Raw genomic sequence first — 19512 nt, 5'->3', positions numbered from 1 at the left:
ACTCCCCTTCAGAAAGCCGCTTACAGTCTCCTTCAGCAGCAGCGTCATTAGGGCAGCATAGGGAAAATTTACGCCGCCACTGCCCTGTGTCCGCTCGCAGCCGGCGTCTCCCCGCGCAGCTAGTGTCTCTCCCCGCGACCTGAGCTCACAGCAATCTGGATTTCAATGGCGGTTCACCAAGTACTAGCCACTAGGTGTAACTGACAGAAGTGCGGCTTGAAATCCCGGTTACCAGCGGCTCGGTGACAGACGCCGCACGGATTAAGGCTCGGGGACACGACCCACCAGCTCTTTTCCAGACTCCAGCTCCCGACACCAGCGGGACTAGCCAGCCAGGGCGGGCAGCAGAGGGCTGTGGACTGAAACAGCTGAGACCGCTGGGCACGGGAGAGCTGTAGCCCGAGAGGCGTATCAAGACGACAACGCCCAGCTTCCCGAGGGGGAGGCAGCTTGCGGGAGAGGCGCTGCCCGCGGCCCTTCGCCCGCCCACGGGGCCGGGGCAGATCTAGAAATATGGGCGGGGGCGGCAAAAGGGGAGGAGACTAGGGGGCGCCACCCCAAGGCCTGAGCGCAGCCCCACCCGCGGGCAGCCAAGGAAAGGCACGGGGGGGGGGGGAGGAAGCGGCACGCGCCCAGCGGCTTCTGTTGCTCCGTGCTGGGCACAGCAAGGCTGAGGGGAACACACACCCTCCCCCCACCCAGATCGTCAATGGGGGCTGGGGTAGAGAAGCGAGAGGAGAGATCCGGGGACATCAGCCCCGCAAACCCCTCCTACCGCGGGGCCGCGCACGCCGCCTACCTCCAAAGCCCCTCGGTCGAACCGATTAAACCATAGAGATGAAACCTCCAGAGGCCAAACAAGCTACCGGAAGTAATGAGCCTGGCCCCGCCCTTAAGGACCCAAACGCCCGCCCCTACTCTTCCGCACATGCGCTCACCCAGCCTCCAAAAGCTCCGACATGGCCACAGCCCCGCCCCCGGGCGTCACTCTGACTCCGCCCACTGCGGAAGAGAGAGTGGCCCGCCAGGCCTCGAGGCTCCATGCAGAGAGCGGAGTCCGACATGCGGGCGGGGGGTGGAGGCGGGTTCTTCCCCCGTGGCCGGACCCGCAGTGCCGATACCGTGCGGCTCCGGAAGAGAAAATCTGCGCTATACGGCGCTGCCCCGGGGGCCGGCGGGGAGCGGGGCCCAGGTGAGGGGAACCCGGGAGAGGAGAAGCTCTGAGGGAAGGGCCTGAGGCTGGGCACGCGGTGGAATAGGCAGAGCTGTGTCCCGCTGAGCCCTCTGAGCCCGGGCCGCAGCGATCGGAGAGGGAGCTCCGCCGCTTAGCGAGACACCCCAACAGAGGGGCCGGCTGCGTGGGGGGGTGAGAGGCACCAGCACAGCGGGGCTGGTCTCAGCTCTCTCCCAGCCAAGAGTGGGCCAGGGGCTTGCAGTCTCTTCCCGTTGTTAGTTGGGTAAGTGGGAGGGACCCAAGGGGATTCTTAATTACGCCAGGTTGCGTGTGAGGTGTTTTCTTCAAGGGGCGGGGCGGAGGAAGCAGTTCTTCAGAAACTCTGCCCGCAAACTCGCCTCCTTGGGACTCCAATGCGAGATGTCTTTTGCAGCAGTTATGCACTTCAAAACTTTGTATAGCTGCACTGCTAGAGTTCACCGTTGGTTAGGATAGGATACACCCATGATTACATGAAGGCATAAGAAAAGTAGCATGTTCCCAAAGTCAACTGATTACATTAGAACCTAATCTTTTACTTTAAAAAGTTTCTAGCTCACATTTATGAAGAGAAACTGGAGAGGTCAGTATAGCTGATGTGCTTGAGTTGAGTTTGTAGACAGCCTCCAGCAGAGGGGGGAGCAGCAGTTGCAGCTAGTGGCAGTAAGGGAGGGAGCAGCCTGACCCCTGCAGTCACCACCAGAGCAGATTAGGCCCCTAAGGGTGTCATTCTGCTGCCATCATTGCGGGGGAAGAAGGAGGCTACCATAACTGACCCTGTAGCAGGGGACTCTGAAGAACATTGCTTGCCACCACTAAACCGTGGGAAAGTAACACTTTTTGGTTGCTGCAAGTGTCCTCTATCCTTTCCTCACCTTTCCTTCATGCTTTGATCAATTTTGAAATAGTTATTCTTAATTCAAATGGCTATCATTCATTGGACATCAGAGTCAGTAACCAGTGAAATGAACAGGGCTACTCACACCTCTGTCAATTTTTCAGATTCTGCAAAATCAGACACCACTACAGCAGTTACATTCAATTAATGTTTACAAACTTGAGAGCCAGTGGCTTACTTGTAAAAATATATATCTATAAAAGCTGAGATTCCAGACTAGAGCAATTTTTTTTTAATGAAGCCCAGCTGTGGGGAAGAATAACTAAACCCAAAGCCACTAACTCTTTCTTCCTCACTAATAACTGTCCAAGGTACCTGTTTGAAAAGTTCTCACTAAATTCAGTTTTAATTTGGATTTTGATCCTTCAGTCATTGCAATTGATTTGATGATACAGTAGTTTACAATAATTTAAGACTTCAACATGGAATCAAACTGGAGGCTGTAAGGAATAATGCTATTAAAGTGCAAACTGAGACATAAAATGATGGAACTTCTTGACAAAGGATTAAGTATGATGTGTATTTTTTCTTACAATGAAAGTTGTTCAGAAGTGCTACCATATATCTCACTTCTAAGAAGATCAAGCTACTATACAGTTAAAAGCTATCACTTTAAAGAGAATGCCTTTGTTCAATGATCAATAGCCATAAACAATTATTATTTCAGTGAATATAACAAGGACTTTCTCTAAACTAATGTTTTGCTTTCTCAGATCTTATTGGCGAGAACATTTATCTGGTCTTGTTTACCATAACTCTGCGAGTACTTAACTGCTTTTTAGTCCAGACAAGCTTTGTTCCAGATGAATATTGGCAGTCGCTTGAAGTCGCACATCATATGGTATTCAAATATCCTTTGCTTTTTGAAGTTAAAATGAGGGGAATCTTTCTAGAACTGAACTAAGTGTGCTCACTTTTTCATTTTGTCATAATTTTGTCCTCAATACTGTAATATCTGTTTATGATGACTTTATTGCCCTAGTAATGCTCTCTCCACTCCATGCTTTTATATATCCTAGTAACTTTCCTGGAGCTATGTTACTACTACTGTCCTTTTTTGGTAGGAGGTGTGTTAAGCTAGAGGTTTCCCTAGCAGTGAGAAATTAATATGACCATTGGCAGAAATCATTAATTGAAAATGGCCACAGAGTAAGATTTTTGACATAGAATCAGGAAATCCTGAGAATAAGCAGAAAGCTAACAGGAAAACTTTTAAGTTCTTTAAATATCCTTAATATTACTAATTATGGCTACTTGACCTGGGAATGGGCAGAAGGTTTAAGGGGTTATTCATACCCACTACTCTTTGCAACTATCTACAGAGTTTTACAGCTGCTGGCAAAGGATGACGTTCAGCTGCTGGTAAGTACAAAGGAAATATTTTTTAAAAGCTCAGATACTACTTAAAATTAATTTCAAAGTGTTGTAGGTAAGAAATTTAACTGCCCTCCACATAAAATGAAAGACCCAGATTTGGCTATTGGATCCAGGTGAGTGAAACACTCGCCAGCGCCTGAAGCCTCAATTAAGTTAACTCTGGCTCTGCCTGGCCACAAGGGTCCCCTTGCATGGCTCCAGTGGCAGAAGTGGGGCTGAAGATGGTGATTCTTGACCTCTGTCAACCTCTTCAAATGTCAAAGAAGATAGGGTTTTGCCACTAGTAAGGTTAAAATTTTGTCACAGTTATTTTTAGTAAAAGTCAAAGACAGGTCGGGGGCAATAAACAAAAATTCATGGAGGCCCGCAACCTGCCCATGACTTTTAGTACAAATAATGGAGTGAGGGGACTGAAGCCGGGGGGAGGCTGACAGCTCCAGCCCCCACCACAGTCATTGCGGCGGGGGGCTGTAGCTGAAGTAGTTACAGAGGTTCATTGAAGTCATGGAATTTGTGACCTCCGTGATTAAATCATATCCTTAGCCATTAGAGTCAGAACATGATGTACTCAGTAGCTCTTTAATTAGCAGATTACTTTGGCTGTAAGTATAAGACCACTGCAAATAACTAACAACTGAACAGAATCTGAGGGTAGGTTTTTTTCAAAAGCACTCGGTATTGACATAACTCTGCCACTGAAGACTGTGAATAAAACTCCCGTTGACTTCATTAGAAGATGACTTACATCACTGTGGAACAATTTTGAAAGTGCTGCCTTGAGTTTCTGGAAACTTTCAACTGAATGTCAAATTGACTGGCTTTCTTTGCTTGGTTTTAATAGAAACTCTGGACTCATCTTTCTCTAGGACTACGGTATTTAAAATAATAAGAGCTTTCCATTAAAATGTACAGAGGACAGTCATATACCTTTAGTTTTGTTTCCTCAGTGGATTGCTGTTTCAAGAATCTCCTAGTTTTATATATTGCAGTTAAACTTGGGAGTTAATAGGGGCTTCAGAAACAAGAGTCAGAAAAATAAGGAAACTTTCTCTTCTTTTTGTTAATGTAGATTTGGATCCCTAGACTTGTGCAAGCACTTCTGTCAGCTCTAGCAGACGTAAAGCTTTACTCATTAGTGAGACACCTAGAAACTGCAGAAACAGCAAAGTGGGTGGTGAGTCTCAGCCTTGAAATACATGTCTTATGTATGTGCCTTATAGTATTTTAGCATACAGTGTACTGCAGAAATTAAGAAATGGTTTAATGATATTAGTAAATGTCTGAAAGGTTTTAGACTTAAATGCTATCACCACTTTTGTTAAAGGCTATACAAATATTGTATTAACGCTTCCCCCCCCCCATACCCTGTTGTTCATAATTGTTTTTAGTACCTTTGCCAGTTGTGCTCTTGGTTTACATGGTATTGCTGTACCAGAACTCTAACAAACACCATGGAAACCGTTCTTACCATCTTTGCTCTTTTCTACTATCCCATGGAAGGCTCAAAGACAAAGAGCAGGTGAGAGAATTTACACTAACAACATTGGTAACTTTTGGTTGGGATAATCAAAATGGATGCAATTGTTAAAATAATGCTTACTGTTCATATATAAACTTTTCCTGCCTTTTGTTATCCTCCCTGATGTTTACTTCTGTTGGAACAAATCCAGAGGCTTCTGAATTTAGAAAGATTAGTTCAGGTTGTATAAAGATAATATGGAAGGTAACTATTCCTTTTGTTACTGAGGGTGAAATTCACAGGTCCAGTGCAGTGGTGTGCAAACCAGTTAAGCCTCAAGGCAAGACTGCATAGATGTTTCATCTATGGAGCCTTCAAGTTCTCTGTATCCCAAGAGTTCTTTGTGCTGGTTCCAAATAAGCTGTTGGGGATGGGGCCATAGGAACCTAATCCTTACTTGATCCAGCAACCCAAGATCCTCAGTTTGTGGAGAAGCTGCAGCTGTTCTAGTTCCTGAGTGGAATGGTAACTGGTGCTGTTGCTACACATATCTGCAGGGGATGGTAGTAGGTGTGTAAAATGACTACTCTGCTGTTCCTCATTTCAAACCAAATAATTACCTGTGGGGGACATTAATTTAATCTTTAGGGGAGTGCAGAGACAATTAATTTGTGAGAATTTAAGAAGGACATGAAAGATGGTCACTCAAGCCAAACAAGTATTCAGAGTCAATGTATTAACTAATTTTGAACTGAGTAATTACTCTTTTAAAAAGCCTGTATTCTAGTTAGATACTTAGTCTTGCATAAGTCTTGCACAGTTTTTTTCATAGAACCAGGCCAATAAGCGTTTGCACCTAAAGATTCAAGGTTAAAGGCAGAGCTGTGTACAGAAGTCTGTATGCTGTACTTGCCTGAGTCAGTGTCCAGAAACATGGTGACATGAAAAATGTGGTAGTCCTGACACATTAGACCAAAATATCATATAATGAAAAAGCAATTAAGTCTCTTTTTATAATTGTGCTCTGACGGTTTAATTAATACTTTCTTCTTTTCTAGTTGCAAATATTTAACGTTGGTAACACTTGCATTTATTATTCGTCCAACTGCTGTAATTCCATGGATACCTTTGGTGCTCAGGCATTTCTGGCAAGAACAGAAGAAGGCAGACCTTGTTCTATACAGCTATATTCCAGTAGGGTAAGTATTTTATTAATTCAGTAAATTATGACACTGTGCCTAATAAATAGTAAGTATTATATGTTACCATCTATACCATACTAACAGGTTTCATTTAGGCATTCTGCTTATCAATATTTACTTTTTTTTTTTAAACTAATAAGACTGTAGCCAGGGGCAGGATACCTCCTGAATGTTTTAACTTAGGGAGATGTGCAAAAGTGAAGAATAAAACACTATGGCAACAGTTTGGAGAAGGGGATTGCTTCCTGTACAAATGCTGTGATCCCCACAAGAGGGAGGTTTCATGGAAAGATCTCATGAGGGGAAAATATGAGGAGGACCTCGAAGCCAACCAGGGGGTGTTCCAGAAAGGCTAAGTGTGGTGAATCAATCATTCTAAGTAACTGTGACTAGTTTAGGGGACAGTGACACATACACAATGAAGTGTAGAGGCAAGCTGAAGAAAAGCGTAAACATTCAGAAGATGTCAGTAATACAAGGAGTTTTTTCTTGATTTTTGCAGATTGGTCATTCTAGGGATTTCTTTAATAATTGATCGTGTATTTTTTGGTGAGGTAAGTTGCCATACAATGTCTTAAATTAAATTTGTGAGCATGTTTAACAATTTTGTACTTGGGCAGGTGGTTCCACACTTTCCTAATTCAAGAGCTGTCACTGTCTCAATGATTTGAGATCTGTACATTCTGCCTTTGGCATCACCTCAAATAACAGTTCGTCTGTATCCTATAATCTTATGAGTATAATTCTAGCCATTAATATCTACACTTACGTTAAATCACTAGAATGCCATTTCAAATAAGACTAACAATGCAATGGCTTCTCAATTCACTGATACTTAGTGTCAGTGTTCAGAGATATTTGCATGTTAATTTAATTATGTACAGAATAACTAAACTTTACACAGTTGTTCTCTGCAGCATATTTTATGTTCTGGGAGAGCTGTAGTGTTATGGTTAGCTCAGCATTAATTTCTGTTAGGATAGCTTAGTTGTAGCATTTTGGTATTTATTTGCTTCTAAAAGTATTTATAGATCCTAGTTAGCACTGTCCTAGTAAACCTGCTTGTGAAACTTCATTTCTGACATCTTGTGTTACCATAAAGTATTCAGCAGTTTAGTACTTACCATTTACAAAAAGCAGCTTTTATAGGTATCAATTATGTAAAACAAAGATTAGTAAAAGCTCAAAGTCATATCCTGCATGTTTTCAGTTTTCATGCTGGTAAAGATGCACAGCTCTCTGTGTAAGAAGTGTTAAATATATTGATGATTGTTGCCGATATTACTGTAAGATGGACAATTTTGGCAAACTTGAAGTTGTCCATCTAACCCAATGTCATAAAATATGTAGAAAAGATTTTTTCCAAGCAGGAGACATTACAGAGGTAACAGAAGTATTAGAGCAATAGGCAAGTGTGCAGAAGAAAATTCTATAGGGCTCGAAGAGATGTATAAAATATTTAGTGTAGGATTTTCAGAAGTGCTCGGCATTGATCCAACTCTGCTTCCATTGAAGTAACTTAAATATGAGCAGATTACACCGATGTTGAGCAAATCTGAGAATCCTGCCCCTAGTTTTTAAAAGAAAGTTCTATGGACAACCCATGTCTCATTTAAAGGATTCACTAACCGTAAAAGATAAGCCCGTACTTTTTGTGGAAGTTAGTTAGTGACCACATAAGACCGATTGTGTGTAGATTTTTAAAACATTTCACATTTGTATTGTTCAGCATAAGAGGCCTATTCTGTATGACAGAATCGTAGTAGAAAACTTTCAAACCATAATGCTTGTAACTTGTATTAACTGCTGAAAGTAACTAAATTGCTTTCACAAGATACTTTTTACTTTAAAAACTTGCTGTAATGATTTTCGGTAAAAATGTAAATCATGGTATCATAGAATCATAGAATATCAGGGTTGGAAGGGACCTCAGGAGGTCATCTTGTCCAACCCCCTGCTCAAAGCAGGACCAATCCCCAATTTTTGCCCCAATCCCTAAATGGCCCCCTCAAGGATTGAACTCACAACCCTAAGTTTAGCAGGCCAATGCTCAAACCATGTACTTTTAAAAAAAAATGTCAGTGCTGCATAACAGAACCAGACAGACTTAATCTAACATTTTCATACTTAAAACTAATTCATTTTTTTAACCTTTCAGTGGATACTGGTTCAGCTGAAATTCTTGAAGTTTAATGTGCTACAGAATTTGGGGACATTTTATGGTTCTCATCCTTGGCATTGGTACTTGACCCAGGGATTGCCGGTTATTTTGGGCACCCATCTACCCTTCTTTATTCACGGCTGCATCCAGGCACCAAAGAGGTATCGGATCTTTCTAGTGGTAGTGGTTTGGACAGTGTTGGTATACAGGTAAGTTCCCTTAAATGTAATTAACTTTGAATCAGTCACATTATTTTTAAAGTCAAAATCATAACTTATTTTCTCTAGAACAAAATAGAGATTAATGCAAAGAAAATTTCATTCAAATTGCAGTGTCCAATTACAAAAATTATCCAAATATTTTACAATAAATTCAATGGTATGACATAGCTGTGTTTAACATTACTACAGTGGCTTAATGGAATAATTCTAAACTGATGTTGGTGGCACAGTAAGCGATTAGAGAGCAGATAGGGCATTGCAGCAAAATTGAGAACTTCTTTGAATCGTTAAAAGGTGTTTGCTTTCAGCAGCACAGTGAGTTTGAAAGTCTTGTTTACTTGAGGCCTGTTAAAGAAAATCACATTCTTTTGTTTAATTTCACTCAAGATTTCTGAAATCGTCTGAAAAGACTTGCATATGGAGCAATTCAGAGATTATTGCAATATAAAAATCTGTCCTGTCTGTTGCCAAAATGACAAAAGACAACCAGAGGTGAAGGCAGCAGTTTGCAGGGGATGAGAAATGGCAGTGAGGATTAGTTTGTTCAGGCTCTTCACACACCACTCACTGTAGAAACAGACTGTTCCATGTGAAGGTGAAACAGGTGACCGTGATTATTTAAATATCAAATAATGTTAAACGCCTTCCCATGTTTCAGAACATGGTATTAATAGAATATAGACAAATTTTGTAACTGGGTCACAAAACTGAGGGATGCAAAAATGGTTTTAAACTACCTTGCACTGGCCCAGTCCTGTAAGGCTCCAGTCCCATAGCACAAGTTAAAGTAGTCTGATGCCCTAGTCATGCCCCCTGTACTACCTGCAGGAGGGAAGTTGGCATAGGAGCGACTGTGATAGTTATACATCACTTGATCTGGGTATAATGGGGTGGGCCTCCCGTGGCTGACTCCACAAGTTATAGGACTGTATTGAATAGTAGTATGGTCCTAGCTTAGATGAATCTTGTTCCATAGGTGTAGTGTGCCCAACTAAGTTTTGATTCACCACCAGCACTTTTCCTCACTTGTTGTTAAGAACAGCAGCTTATGACAAGATAACAGTCTCTCCTTACAGGTTGCATCCCTGACCATATCTTGATAAATAGCCATTGATGGACCCACCCTCCTTGAACACACCTAATTCTTTATAGTTTTGGCCTGCACAACATCCCCTGACAAAGCGTTCCACAGGTTGACACTGCATTGTGTGAAGTAATACTTTCTTTTATTTGTTTTAAACCTGCTGTACGTTAATTTTATTGGGTGATCCCTGGTTCTTGTGTTATGTGAAAGGGTAAATAACATTTCCTTATTTACTTTCTCCGTTTTTGTTGTCCCCCTCTGTACCTTTTCCAATTCTAATATATCTTTGAGATGGGGAGACTAGAACTGCATGCAATATTAAAGTTGTGGGCGTACCATCGATTTATATGGCGTGATATTTTCTCTTATTTACCCCTTTCCTAATAGTTCCTAACATTATTAGCTTTTTTGGATTGCTGCTGCACATTGAGTGGATGTTTTCAGAGTACTATCCACTATGACTCCATGATCTCTTTCTTGAGCGGTAACAGCTAACTTAGACCCCATCGCTTTGTATGTATAGTTGGGATTGTTTTCCAATGTGCATTACTTTGCATTTATCAGCATTGAATTTTATCTACCATTTTGTTGCCCAGTCACAAAATTAGTAAAGTACTAATTATGATCTAAATTTTTAATATGTTCATTGCCAGGGTGTAAAAACATCTACAGTATGTGATTGTCACAGTAGTCAAGCATGATATTTATTGCACAACTTTCTTTATGTAAGTGGGGTGACTGAATGCTCCTCCTTATCTGTCTGTCTGGAGGCAATTGGCATATGTTAGTAAAGTTCCTGGAAAATGGTAGTTTGTTTGCAGCTGCAGTATACTCCTGTTTTCCAAAACACTATTACCTGAACCACCACATTTTCTGAATCCCTTCTTCGTGCCCCATATATTTCATGCTGGGGGCCAAGGAACGGATTCAGATAATGCGGTGGTTTGATAATAGAGCAGAAATCTCCAGCCGGGACTGCAAGGAGGAGGCTTACAATTCAGTTTTTTAAAAATCTGTTCAAGTTGTCTTTTCTGTCCCTACATGCTATAAAACATGCTATTGAATCGTCAACAAACCTGTGATTCCTATAATTTTATTTCAGTAGTACCATACCTGTTTTGTTACAGCATGCTGAGCCACAAAGAATTCAGGTTTATATATCCCATACTGCCATTTTGCATGGTGTTTTGTGGTAAGCATTTGGATTTTAAATGTTGTGTGGTGATTACCCTTCTGTAGAAACTTTGTTACATGAAATATAGGCTGTAGTTTAGTTATGGTCAAGTTGTTTAGAATTAGTTTTCTATTCACTTACAGCCCCACCAAAACAGATTGAATCATAGGGTCAGGAGCAACTATTGCCTAGGTGCACCGCTAAATGTTACCTCTAAAGCAGGGGTGGGCAAACTACGGCCTGCCAGCCATTTTAATCCAGCCCTCGAGTTCCTGCTGGGGAGCAGGGTTGGGGGCCACTCCGCATGGCTCCCAGAAGTAGCAGCATGTTCCCCCTCCAGCTCCTACACATGGGACAGCCAGGGGGCTCTGCTCCGTAAGTTGCCCCTGCCCCAAGCACTGCCCTTGCAGCTCCCATTGGCTGGGAACTGCGGTCAATGGGAGCTGCAGAGGCAGCACCCATGGATGGGGCAGCTGGCTGGAGGACATGCCGCTGCTTCCACGAGCTGTTTGAGGTAAGCGCTGCCCTGAGCCACCCCCACCCTGTGCCCCAACCCTGATCCCTCTCCCACCCTCCGAACCCCTTGGTCCCAGCCCAGAGCACCCTCTTGCACCCCAAACTCCTAATCCCCAGCACCGCTTCGGAGCCTACACGCACACACGCCCCCAACCCCCTAGCTCAGCCCTAATCCCCCTCCTGGCCTTCGAGCTCCTCAGTCCTAGCCCAAAGCACCCTCCTGCACCCTGAACTCCTCATTTCTGGCCCCACCCCAGAGCCCACACCCCAACCCCAATTTCATGAGCATTCATGGCCCTCCATACAATTCTATATCCAGATGTGGCCCTCGGGCCAAAAAGTTTACCCACCCCTTCTCTAAAGCCATAAAAATAATGAGTTTCTAACATTTAGATTTTCAACAATGCTGCCTTTTAGCTGAATCTGTTCTTTTATTTCCCATTCATTCCTGGACCCCCTCAAAAATGCTGGGAGTCAAATGCCCTTAAGGTAGTGTCTTTTAAAAAGAAATTGCGTGTGAACCTATCCTGCTCATGCCCTCTGACTTTTACAGAATTTATTGCATTTGCAATTACATTTAAATGCAAAGGTAAAATTGCACTTCTCCTTTTTAGTTGCTTCATGATGTAGAAAGGGTATTATTTAAAAAACTCTTATTAAATTGTCATTTTTGCCTGGGCCGGAAGAATATCTCAAAAGCCATGAAAGCTGAGCAAAATTACAAAACAGATTTTTGGTGCTTGTTAACACACACAAAGTTACACCAGTTTAATTTTAAACAGCATTATTTAAACCAGGGCAACCCTGTGTGGACACTCTTATTGCAGTTTAAGCCAGGCTTATTTTGTTTTAGTTTACATTAATTAGAAATAGCTGTAACCAAAATAATCCTGATTTTAAATTTAAATAAGAGTGTCTACACAGGAGTTGCCCTGGTTTAACAAAGTCAATTTAAAAACTGATAGAAGTGGAACTGGTTCATCTTAAGTTTGTAGACAAAGTCCTAGTCAGGTGTTTTATACCATCTTGCTTTTTTGTTAACAGTCCACTTAACTGCAGAAGGGTAGCCTTTGATAAAGAGTCAACACCCATTACAGTAATTTTGAAGCTCCTGGCTGCTTTTCCCTTCATCCCACAGCTGCTGAAGCATTGCTTAGCACCTAACCCCACTTCCCTTGCTACAACAGCAATTCATTTGGAGTATAGTAACGTGCTTCAGGCCTTTCAAAGTGTTGGAGAGACCAGAGAGCCATATTACTGACAGTGGGAAGTATGTCATGTGCTGTGACACTTAAACCAGACACTTTGGTAACAGTCTTCCCTTATCATTTGTTCAAACTGATTCATTATCCTCTTCTTAAATGATTTCCCACTCCATGGAATTAAATATAGGCCTAGAAAAATTGAGCATTGGCTCCGGTGAACCTGCCCTAATTGCAGCTCTGAATCACAAAATAGGTTCAAGAGCTTAACCTCTCATCAACTTTAGAGTGTGGAATCCATAGAAAACATGCCCCTTTTTTCCATTCTAAACAAAAAACTGGAGGGGGCAATGACTTTGACTATTTAAAAATAAGGAACTGTTTTGCTTCTAATTTAACCATGACTAATCAATTTTCAGTAAGTTGCACTATGTCAAAAGAGGGCTGTAAACTAATAGTTAACACTTGCCTATCTGCTTAACTGTTTTATATTTCTCACTTTAGGGTATTCTCTTAAACAATTGAAGACATGGAAGAAATCTGCAATAACCTTCCTGCTTTTATCAAATTTACTCCCAGCTCTGTACACTGGTTTGATTCACCAGCGTGGCTCTCTTGATGTCATGATGCATATGCAGCAGCTCTGTAACAATTCTTCTAACCAATCATGGGCTTCTGTCTTTATAATGATGCCATGCCACTCTACTCCTTTTTACAGGTAATAAGGTAGCTAATACAGTATGTAATAATAAATCTACTCAAGCATACAATTGTTTCCCCTCAAAGATACTGAATTATTTGATGGATAATGTGCATCTATTACCAAATTGTTCCATCTGTATTAACTCTGTATGAAATAATAAATTGGAAAAATCAATTGTATATTGTTTGTTCCACCCAGCATCTACATTTTTTCCTGTTTTACCAAAACAGCTTAGTGTTAGACATATGTGATGGTCCCTTATTGCTTGCCCTAGCAGTATGCTTTGCTTCACTCCTTCTCCAATATTTATCTACTGCGGTGAGTCAAGATTTAATACTTATTTCCTTGACTTCTGCTACCAGGTTAACAGATAGAACTATTATGTATGACATGACTAAAGTAACTCTTCCAGTATGTAACACATCCTGATACATATATAAAAATTAAAGGATTGATACAATATAATGTTATTTTCAAAGTGTGCTCCAGTATAGGACTGAGGTCACTCAGGATGGTCTTTTTGCTGTTAAAATCTAAAATAAATCAGATTGTGGATTATTGCTTCCTATGAACCTCTCCAATTGCAACTACACTCACTACTGGCACCTCATTTTACTTTCTGTATGCTTACCTGAAATACAGAAATGAGAAAACATTATACATCTAGCACAGAAAGGAAAGATGCACCTATTGATCATGGAAAAATAAGAGAACAAGACGTTTTACAGACTCCAATATAGCGTCCTTAATTGAAACTAAGATCTGAATTGATCACTTAACACTGGATCTCAACCATCTGTTTTTTTTTTTTTCTTTTCCCCCTCCTAGCCATGTTCACTGTCCTCTACCAATGAGATTTCTTCGATGTCCTCCAGACCTAACTGGAAACGAGAGTTACCTTGACGAAGCAGATATATTTTACTCTAAGCCACTCAAGTGGCTTAATGAGGAGTTTTACAATGGTACATTACCTACTCACTTGGTCTTCTTCAGTGTGCTAGAACAGGTATGTTAATTGCAAGTTAACTTTATCTAGATCAGGCTAAGAACACAAATATGCACAAGAAATAGAAGGGAGAGCTGATATTGCAGCTTTGAAAATGACCTTTAGCCTTTAAAAATGTATGACTTGAACATTTGCCCAAAATACAGCATAGTTACTACTATGTCACTGGAGTGAAGGGAAAGATCCCAGAGAGGGCATGCATGGGGACCCAGCAAATCCTTTATGCCATGAAGTACTGCTGTGCCAAGGCAAGTTTGAGGTGCACAGACACAATCTACACGGTTTGCACTGAGTGACTTTATGGGCATAAAGTGAGTAAAGGAGCCTGCAATCAGCAGAATTCTTTCCCCTTGAACGCTTCTGTAAAGTCCAAGGTAGGGGCGGGGGCGCTGAGCAAGATTTCACTCTAACCAAGGGTCATGATATGGTATGGTTTGTATTTCTCCTTCCCACAACACAGAACCTAACTTCTATAGGTAGCTGAGTGGTTGGTTTAACAGAAGTTTAGGAACACAGTTCTGTACCCCACCAGTATAAAAATGCCGGACGGTTTGGAAATGAAAGTGTATTTATTTACAGGAAATATCATCATTTCTTGCTCTAAATGGTTATGAGAAAACTGCTACTGTCTTTCACACCCATATGCCTCAAGGACGAATTGGAAGCCACATCTATGTCTACGCAAGAAGGGTGAAATGAAGCATGCTTCAAGATCAGTTTCTGAACTGGGACCAACCCAAGTCAGTATTGCACAGCGGTGTCTCGGTTAAACAGCCTTTTAGTACAGAACAGAGGGCAGTGATACTTAAAAATAGGTAAGCAAAATTGACAGGTCTGGCTCAAATTTATAGCCAGTAGATAAGGATTATACTGGACGTAACCGGTTTAGTGATGCTTCTTCAGTGGTGGAAAAGTTGAACTTAAGTGGCAATATTCTCATCTTATCTCTTGGTGTTAAGAGTGGAGGGAAAAAAACAAAGTTAATCTGTCTTAGGGCTTCTATAAATAATTAACAGTACACCAGCAACACCAACAGCTACTGCATGATATTTGTTGTGATTTAAAGGAGAGGAGTAAGACAAGACTTCATAACTCTATGGGACTATACACCTATGCTAAATTTGTTTATGAATAAAGACTTTTACCCACAACGTCTCTTTATTTTTCTTCCACAATATGAAGATGTGCAAGAAATTTCAAGTGCATATGTCAGCAAGCTGATTAGAATGCAGCACAGCAAATTCTTCATAAGTCAACAGGCTCTTGAACCCCCAAAAAAGACAAGAAGCAAGTATAAGATTACAAAACATTAACAAATGCGTTGCCATAATTTAGATCTACTTTCTGAAGGACGAGATGAAGTTAGTACACCAAACCATGTTAATTACATGTACATTATGTATGATTCAAGTTTGAACTATACTAATGGAATGCAATTAAGCCTATTTTTCACAGAAGAGTCACAACATACCTAGTTTCCATAACAGTACAACTACAACCAAAATAATTTCCAAAGAACAGTAAAGCAACACTAGAGAAAATGCGAGTTAGGAAGTTTGATTGCTGCTTTTGAACAGCAGGGTAAAAATCAATCTGTATAAAGAAACACTTGCATCTTGCAGTTTTGTTGAAAAACAATTAGTTTCCATTGAGGAACCACTAGAAATTATCTACTTATCTTCCTGATTTTACCATACACAAATTACTTAATATTTTGGATCAAAGGGTAATTGCCCCAATTCTATTTCAAGATTTGCCATGTGTCTTCCATTAGTGCGACCATGTTTATGCCATTTACCTTCTCTCTTATTACGGTGGTGGTGCTTCTGAGTTTGTTTTTCATGGCTGGAACTTTCAGACTGTGTGAAAGTAGGCCTTTTAGCAGGTCGACTGAAAGGAATAAACAAAATTTGGTTAGAGCTGTTGAAAATATCTTAATAAAATCAACTACATCCATAATTATTATTTCACTACCAGTGCTCAAAGGAGAGTTACAGTTGGTGGGTTTTATTTATTTATTATGTACTTAGTACTCTCAAAATGTACTGAATAGATTACGCAAAGCCCTAGTTAGGGTCAGGGTAAATAAGCTCCAGTGCAAGTTTCCATACCACACCACTCTGCTTGACTTACAGGGAACACAACGCTGGTTAGGACTGAACAATACTCCTACATGAAGATATTTGGACCATATGCAAACGAAGTTTCAAATAGTAACATCTGCACCATAATGTATGTCTGTGTATGCACAATACAAGCACTTATGTGGAGGGCTGGGGGATGCAGTTAAACAGTTGAAGCTCATCTTTTGTGTTTTTTGCTATGATAGGAACTCCAAGGAATTTTATGCTTGTACTACAGTCTCACATCCCACACTTTTGAAGCAAAAGGCTATACAGTCTTACTTTGCTTAATATTCTCACCCAGTAGTGATAAATAACGTAGTCACTAAATATATTTAAAATTAAATGCCTTTAACAGTGAACAGATGTTTTAGTCTCATTCAGAATTAATTCAGAGCATAGAAAAACAAGCTACCCAATAATAAAGTCATGAGAAATCAAAATATTATAAAGCTCTTTTAATAATGAAATGGGACAGGCAAATTAAAATCTAAATAAATAAATACAGCTAGTTAGATGTGGTGTGCATTTACCAAAACCAGGAATTAGAAACTACCCCTTGATCATTATTACCAATAAAGAAACAGCTGAGAGTTGTTTTCTAAAAGCTAAACTGCAATAAGATTAAAAAAAATTACAAACTATTTCAAAAATATTTTAAAAAGTTGAGTGAGAAAGGGAGCAGCACAGTAGTCCAAAAGACAAACAGTACATTTACATTTTTAATATAAAACTGCTCTTGCTCTAAAAGGTTAAATATGCTTTATAGAGAAGAGTGCAATGGGAAAAGTTATGTTACTGTCCTACTGTAAAGTGGAAGGAGAGAGAGAGATTTTTTTTTTAACATTAGCATAACTTTGCCTCTCTCATCAGATCAAAATGGACTTATTTCCCTCAAGAGGCTAAGAAAAAACAGTTAAAATAGAATGTAATATGTAAGTGGAATAACTCAGTTGAAGTATTAAAAATCCAAGCAAAATGCATCATCAATAAGAAGGGTCTTAAGCAGAAAGAAAGAAAGTGATTACAACACCTCTGAAAAAGCTTTATTGTGGGGCTAAAAGATCAAGATCCACACCCAAGGGACAACTACAGCAAAGCTCAGTCACCTGGCAAGCTACAGCGAAATGGTAAAAACCCCTAAAAAGCTGGTAGAGTCATATGTACTAGGAGAGAACTCACAGAAGAGTTATCAAATATACCTGTCCCTCCCCATGAAGGGGTTTAAGAAACAATGAGGGGGAGGAGGAGGGAGTGTTGTTTAAAAGTTACTGCAATTTTATTGGTAACCAGTGTTAAAAATGGATGCGGGGGCGGGAAGGGGGGGGGATTTTTTTTTACCACAGATGCTCAGGCCAGTAAGCAAGCATTCTGTTGCATTCAACAGTTGCTCCAAGCAGCAATGCTTAATCTTAATCCAGAACTATTTTCTAAAGGAATCCCCCACACATTAAAGCTGTAAAGGGTACAGTGGCATCTGTGCTAATGTCACTTGCCCCAACAGCCAATAAAATCTGTCCCCATGAGACATCCCACCACATTCATTTTAGGGTTAAAAGGTAACAATGATACTAATTCCTTTGGTGTCCTTAAAAACTATATTTTAATTCAGGAAACATTACACAAAAACCAACCTGGGTCCATACTGAGGTGAATTATCATAATGAAAGTAGTATCTGTAGATGTATTTATCCAAATCCTCAAACATCCCTTCATGGTCTCTTTGATACTCTTTCATGTCCTCAAGATAATCCTTAACATCACTAACAAAGTCCGTGAACAGCATCTGGTCATGTATAAAGATCCCATTATGGAAAAACTTATTGATGAAATTCTCTAGTTCTCTCCAGTGATGGAAACTATCTACTTCTTGCTGCAAATATTTTTGCATTAACTGATTAAATTCTTCAGCCCTAATAGGGTCCAGTACTTTGTTAAACAGGCTAATAAATTCCTGATGAGCGCATTCAAAAATACCAGAGCAGCCCTTTAGGACAGAGTGACGTTTTCTGTTACATTCTGGGTTATTGATGCATTTCTGTGAATTACTATCTTTTTCAAATGTAAAGTGAGTTGATCTCTGTTTTCTTCCTTCTCTGAATTCTTTTTTCATGCTAGGCCCTCTATGGTGTGTATGCTTAGAAGGATTCTCATGAGTGTTATATTCCCGAAAAACAGTTTTACCTTTTTTGTTTGCCTCATATCTTTTATCACCAGACTTCTTCTTTTCATCGAAGATGTTTTTAGTTGTGTCTTTGAAGTGTCTGAATGTGGACTTCACAGAATCAGAGAATTTTTTCAGGTTTTCTTTCACTGCTTCTTTAGCCTGTTTAATCTTTTCTTTATGGTGTCTTACAAACTCCTTTGTGGAATTCTTCATGGCATCAAAAGTTTCTTTAACAGAGCCAAAAAATGATTCTTTGGACTTCTTTTTGGTCTTACTTGTTCCTTTACCATCTTTCTCTTGTCCTTTTTTATTAGTTTCCTGTTTTTCCGTTTGGTCCTTCACTTCAACATACAGTTTTTCCCACAAATCAGAGCGTTGTTGTTCAAAGTTTAGCTTCTTTTCCAGCTCTGTTAGTCTTCCCCGCAAAGTTTCTATTTCTTCGTTCTCTCTTAATGTATTGTCTGTGTCTGTATTGTCGGGTGTCTGATGAGAACTTAACTGCTCCAGTTCTTCTCTTAGAACTTCAGTTATATGACGTTCTTTGTCTAGTTCTCTCCGTAACATATGTGCTTCTGCAAAAAGTGTCTCCTTTTGCTTAAGGAAGTTGTGTATTTTCTGCTTTTCCTCTTCCAAATGTACCTTAAGTTTTTTATTTTCCATGACAACTGACTCTGTACTAATACCTTTATCTTCTAAGTTTCTAATTTGTTCTCTCAGCTTCCTTAACTCTTCCTGCAGCAAGTCCAAAGCTTTTTCTTCCCTCTCCAGAGATTCCCTTAAGCGCTGGTTTTCTGCAGTAAGACTTATTTTCTGAGATTCAAATGATTTCTTTTCTACCTCAGTAGAGATCAGACATGTGGCAAGGTCTTGTTTTAGTGACTGAACAAACAAAAAGCAAACAAGCAAATTTATTAATCTTAGAATTCATACAATTTAAGTTTGAAAAAGGTAAAAGATTACGAATTCATAGCATCATCCAACTAGTCACAAAGCATAAGTGTTATTC

The 19512-nt window shown here is 40.3% G+C and overlaps 2 protein-coding genes across 5 annotated transcripts in view; one reads left to right on the top strand and one right to left on the bottom strand.

The window, feature by feature from the left end:
* Positions 1-988: 988 nt before the first annotated feature.
* Positions 989-15367, top strand: PIGB (phosphatidylinositol glycan anchor biosynthesis class B). The gene is made up of 12 exons (XM_084640734.1): positions 989-1192; positions 2825-2960; positions 3356-3473; positions 4558-4662; positions 4877-5007; positions 6006-6146; positions 6652-6703; positions 8308-8519; positions 10743-10807; positions 13012-13225; positions 14039-14216; positions 14796-15367. The coding sequence occupies exons 1-12, from the start codon at positions 1042-1044 to the stop codon at positions 14913-14915; spliced, it is 1623 nt and encodes a 540-aa protein (XP_084496860.1). The 5' UTR covers positions 989-1041; the 3' UTR covers positions 14916-15367.
* CCPG1 (cell cycle progression 1) overlaps positions 15356-19512 on the bottom strand; it is a 62246-nt gene continuing 58089 nt past the window's right edge. For 3 of the 4 annotated variants that reach the window (XM_084640731.1, XM_084640732.1, XM_084640730.1), the window contains exons 8-9: positions 17974-19385; positions 15485-16106 (exon numbers count right to left, since the gene is read on the bottom strand). In XM_084640731.1, the coding sequence (XP_084496857.1) occupies positions 15923-16106; positions 17974-19385 (1596 nt within the window). In that variant the 3' untranslated portion in view covers positions 15485-15922. The other variant, XM_084640733.1, reaches the window with a different exon arrangement.

Source organism: Lepidochelys olivacea (genome assembly GCF_965140295.1).
Source record: "Lepidochelys olivacea isolate rLepOli2 genome assembly, chromosome: 10".
NCBI lineage: Eukaryota > Metazoa > Chordata > Testudines > Cheloniidae > Lepidochelys > Lepidochelys olivacea.
Note: the sequence above shows the minus strand (reverse complement) of the source record. Positions and strands in the feature narration are given on the sequence as shown.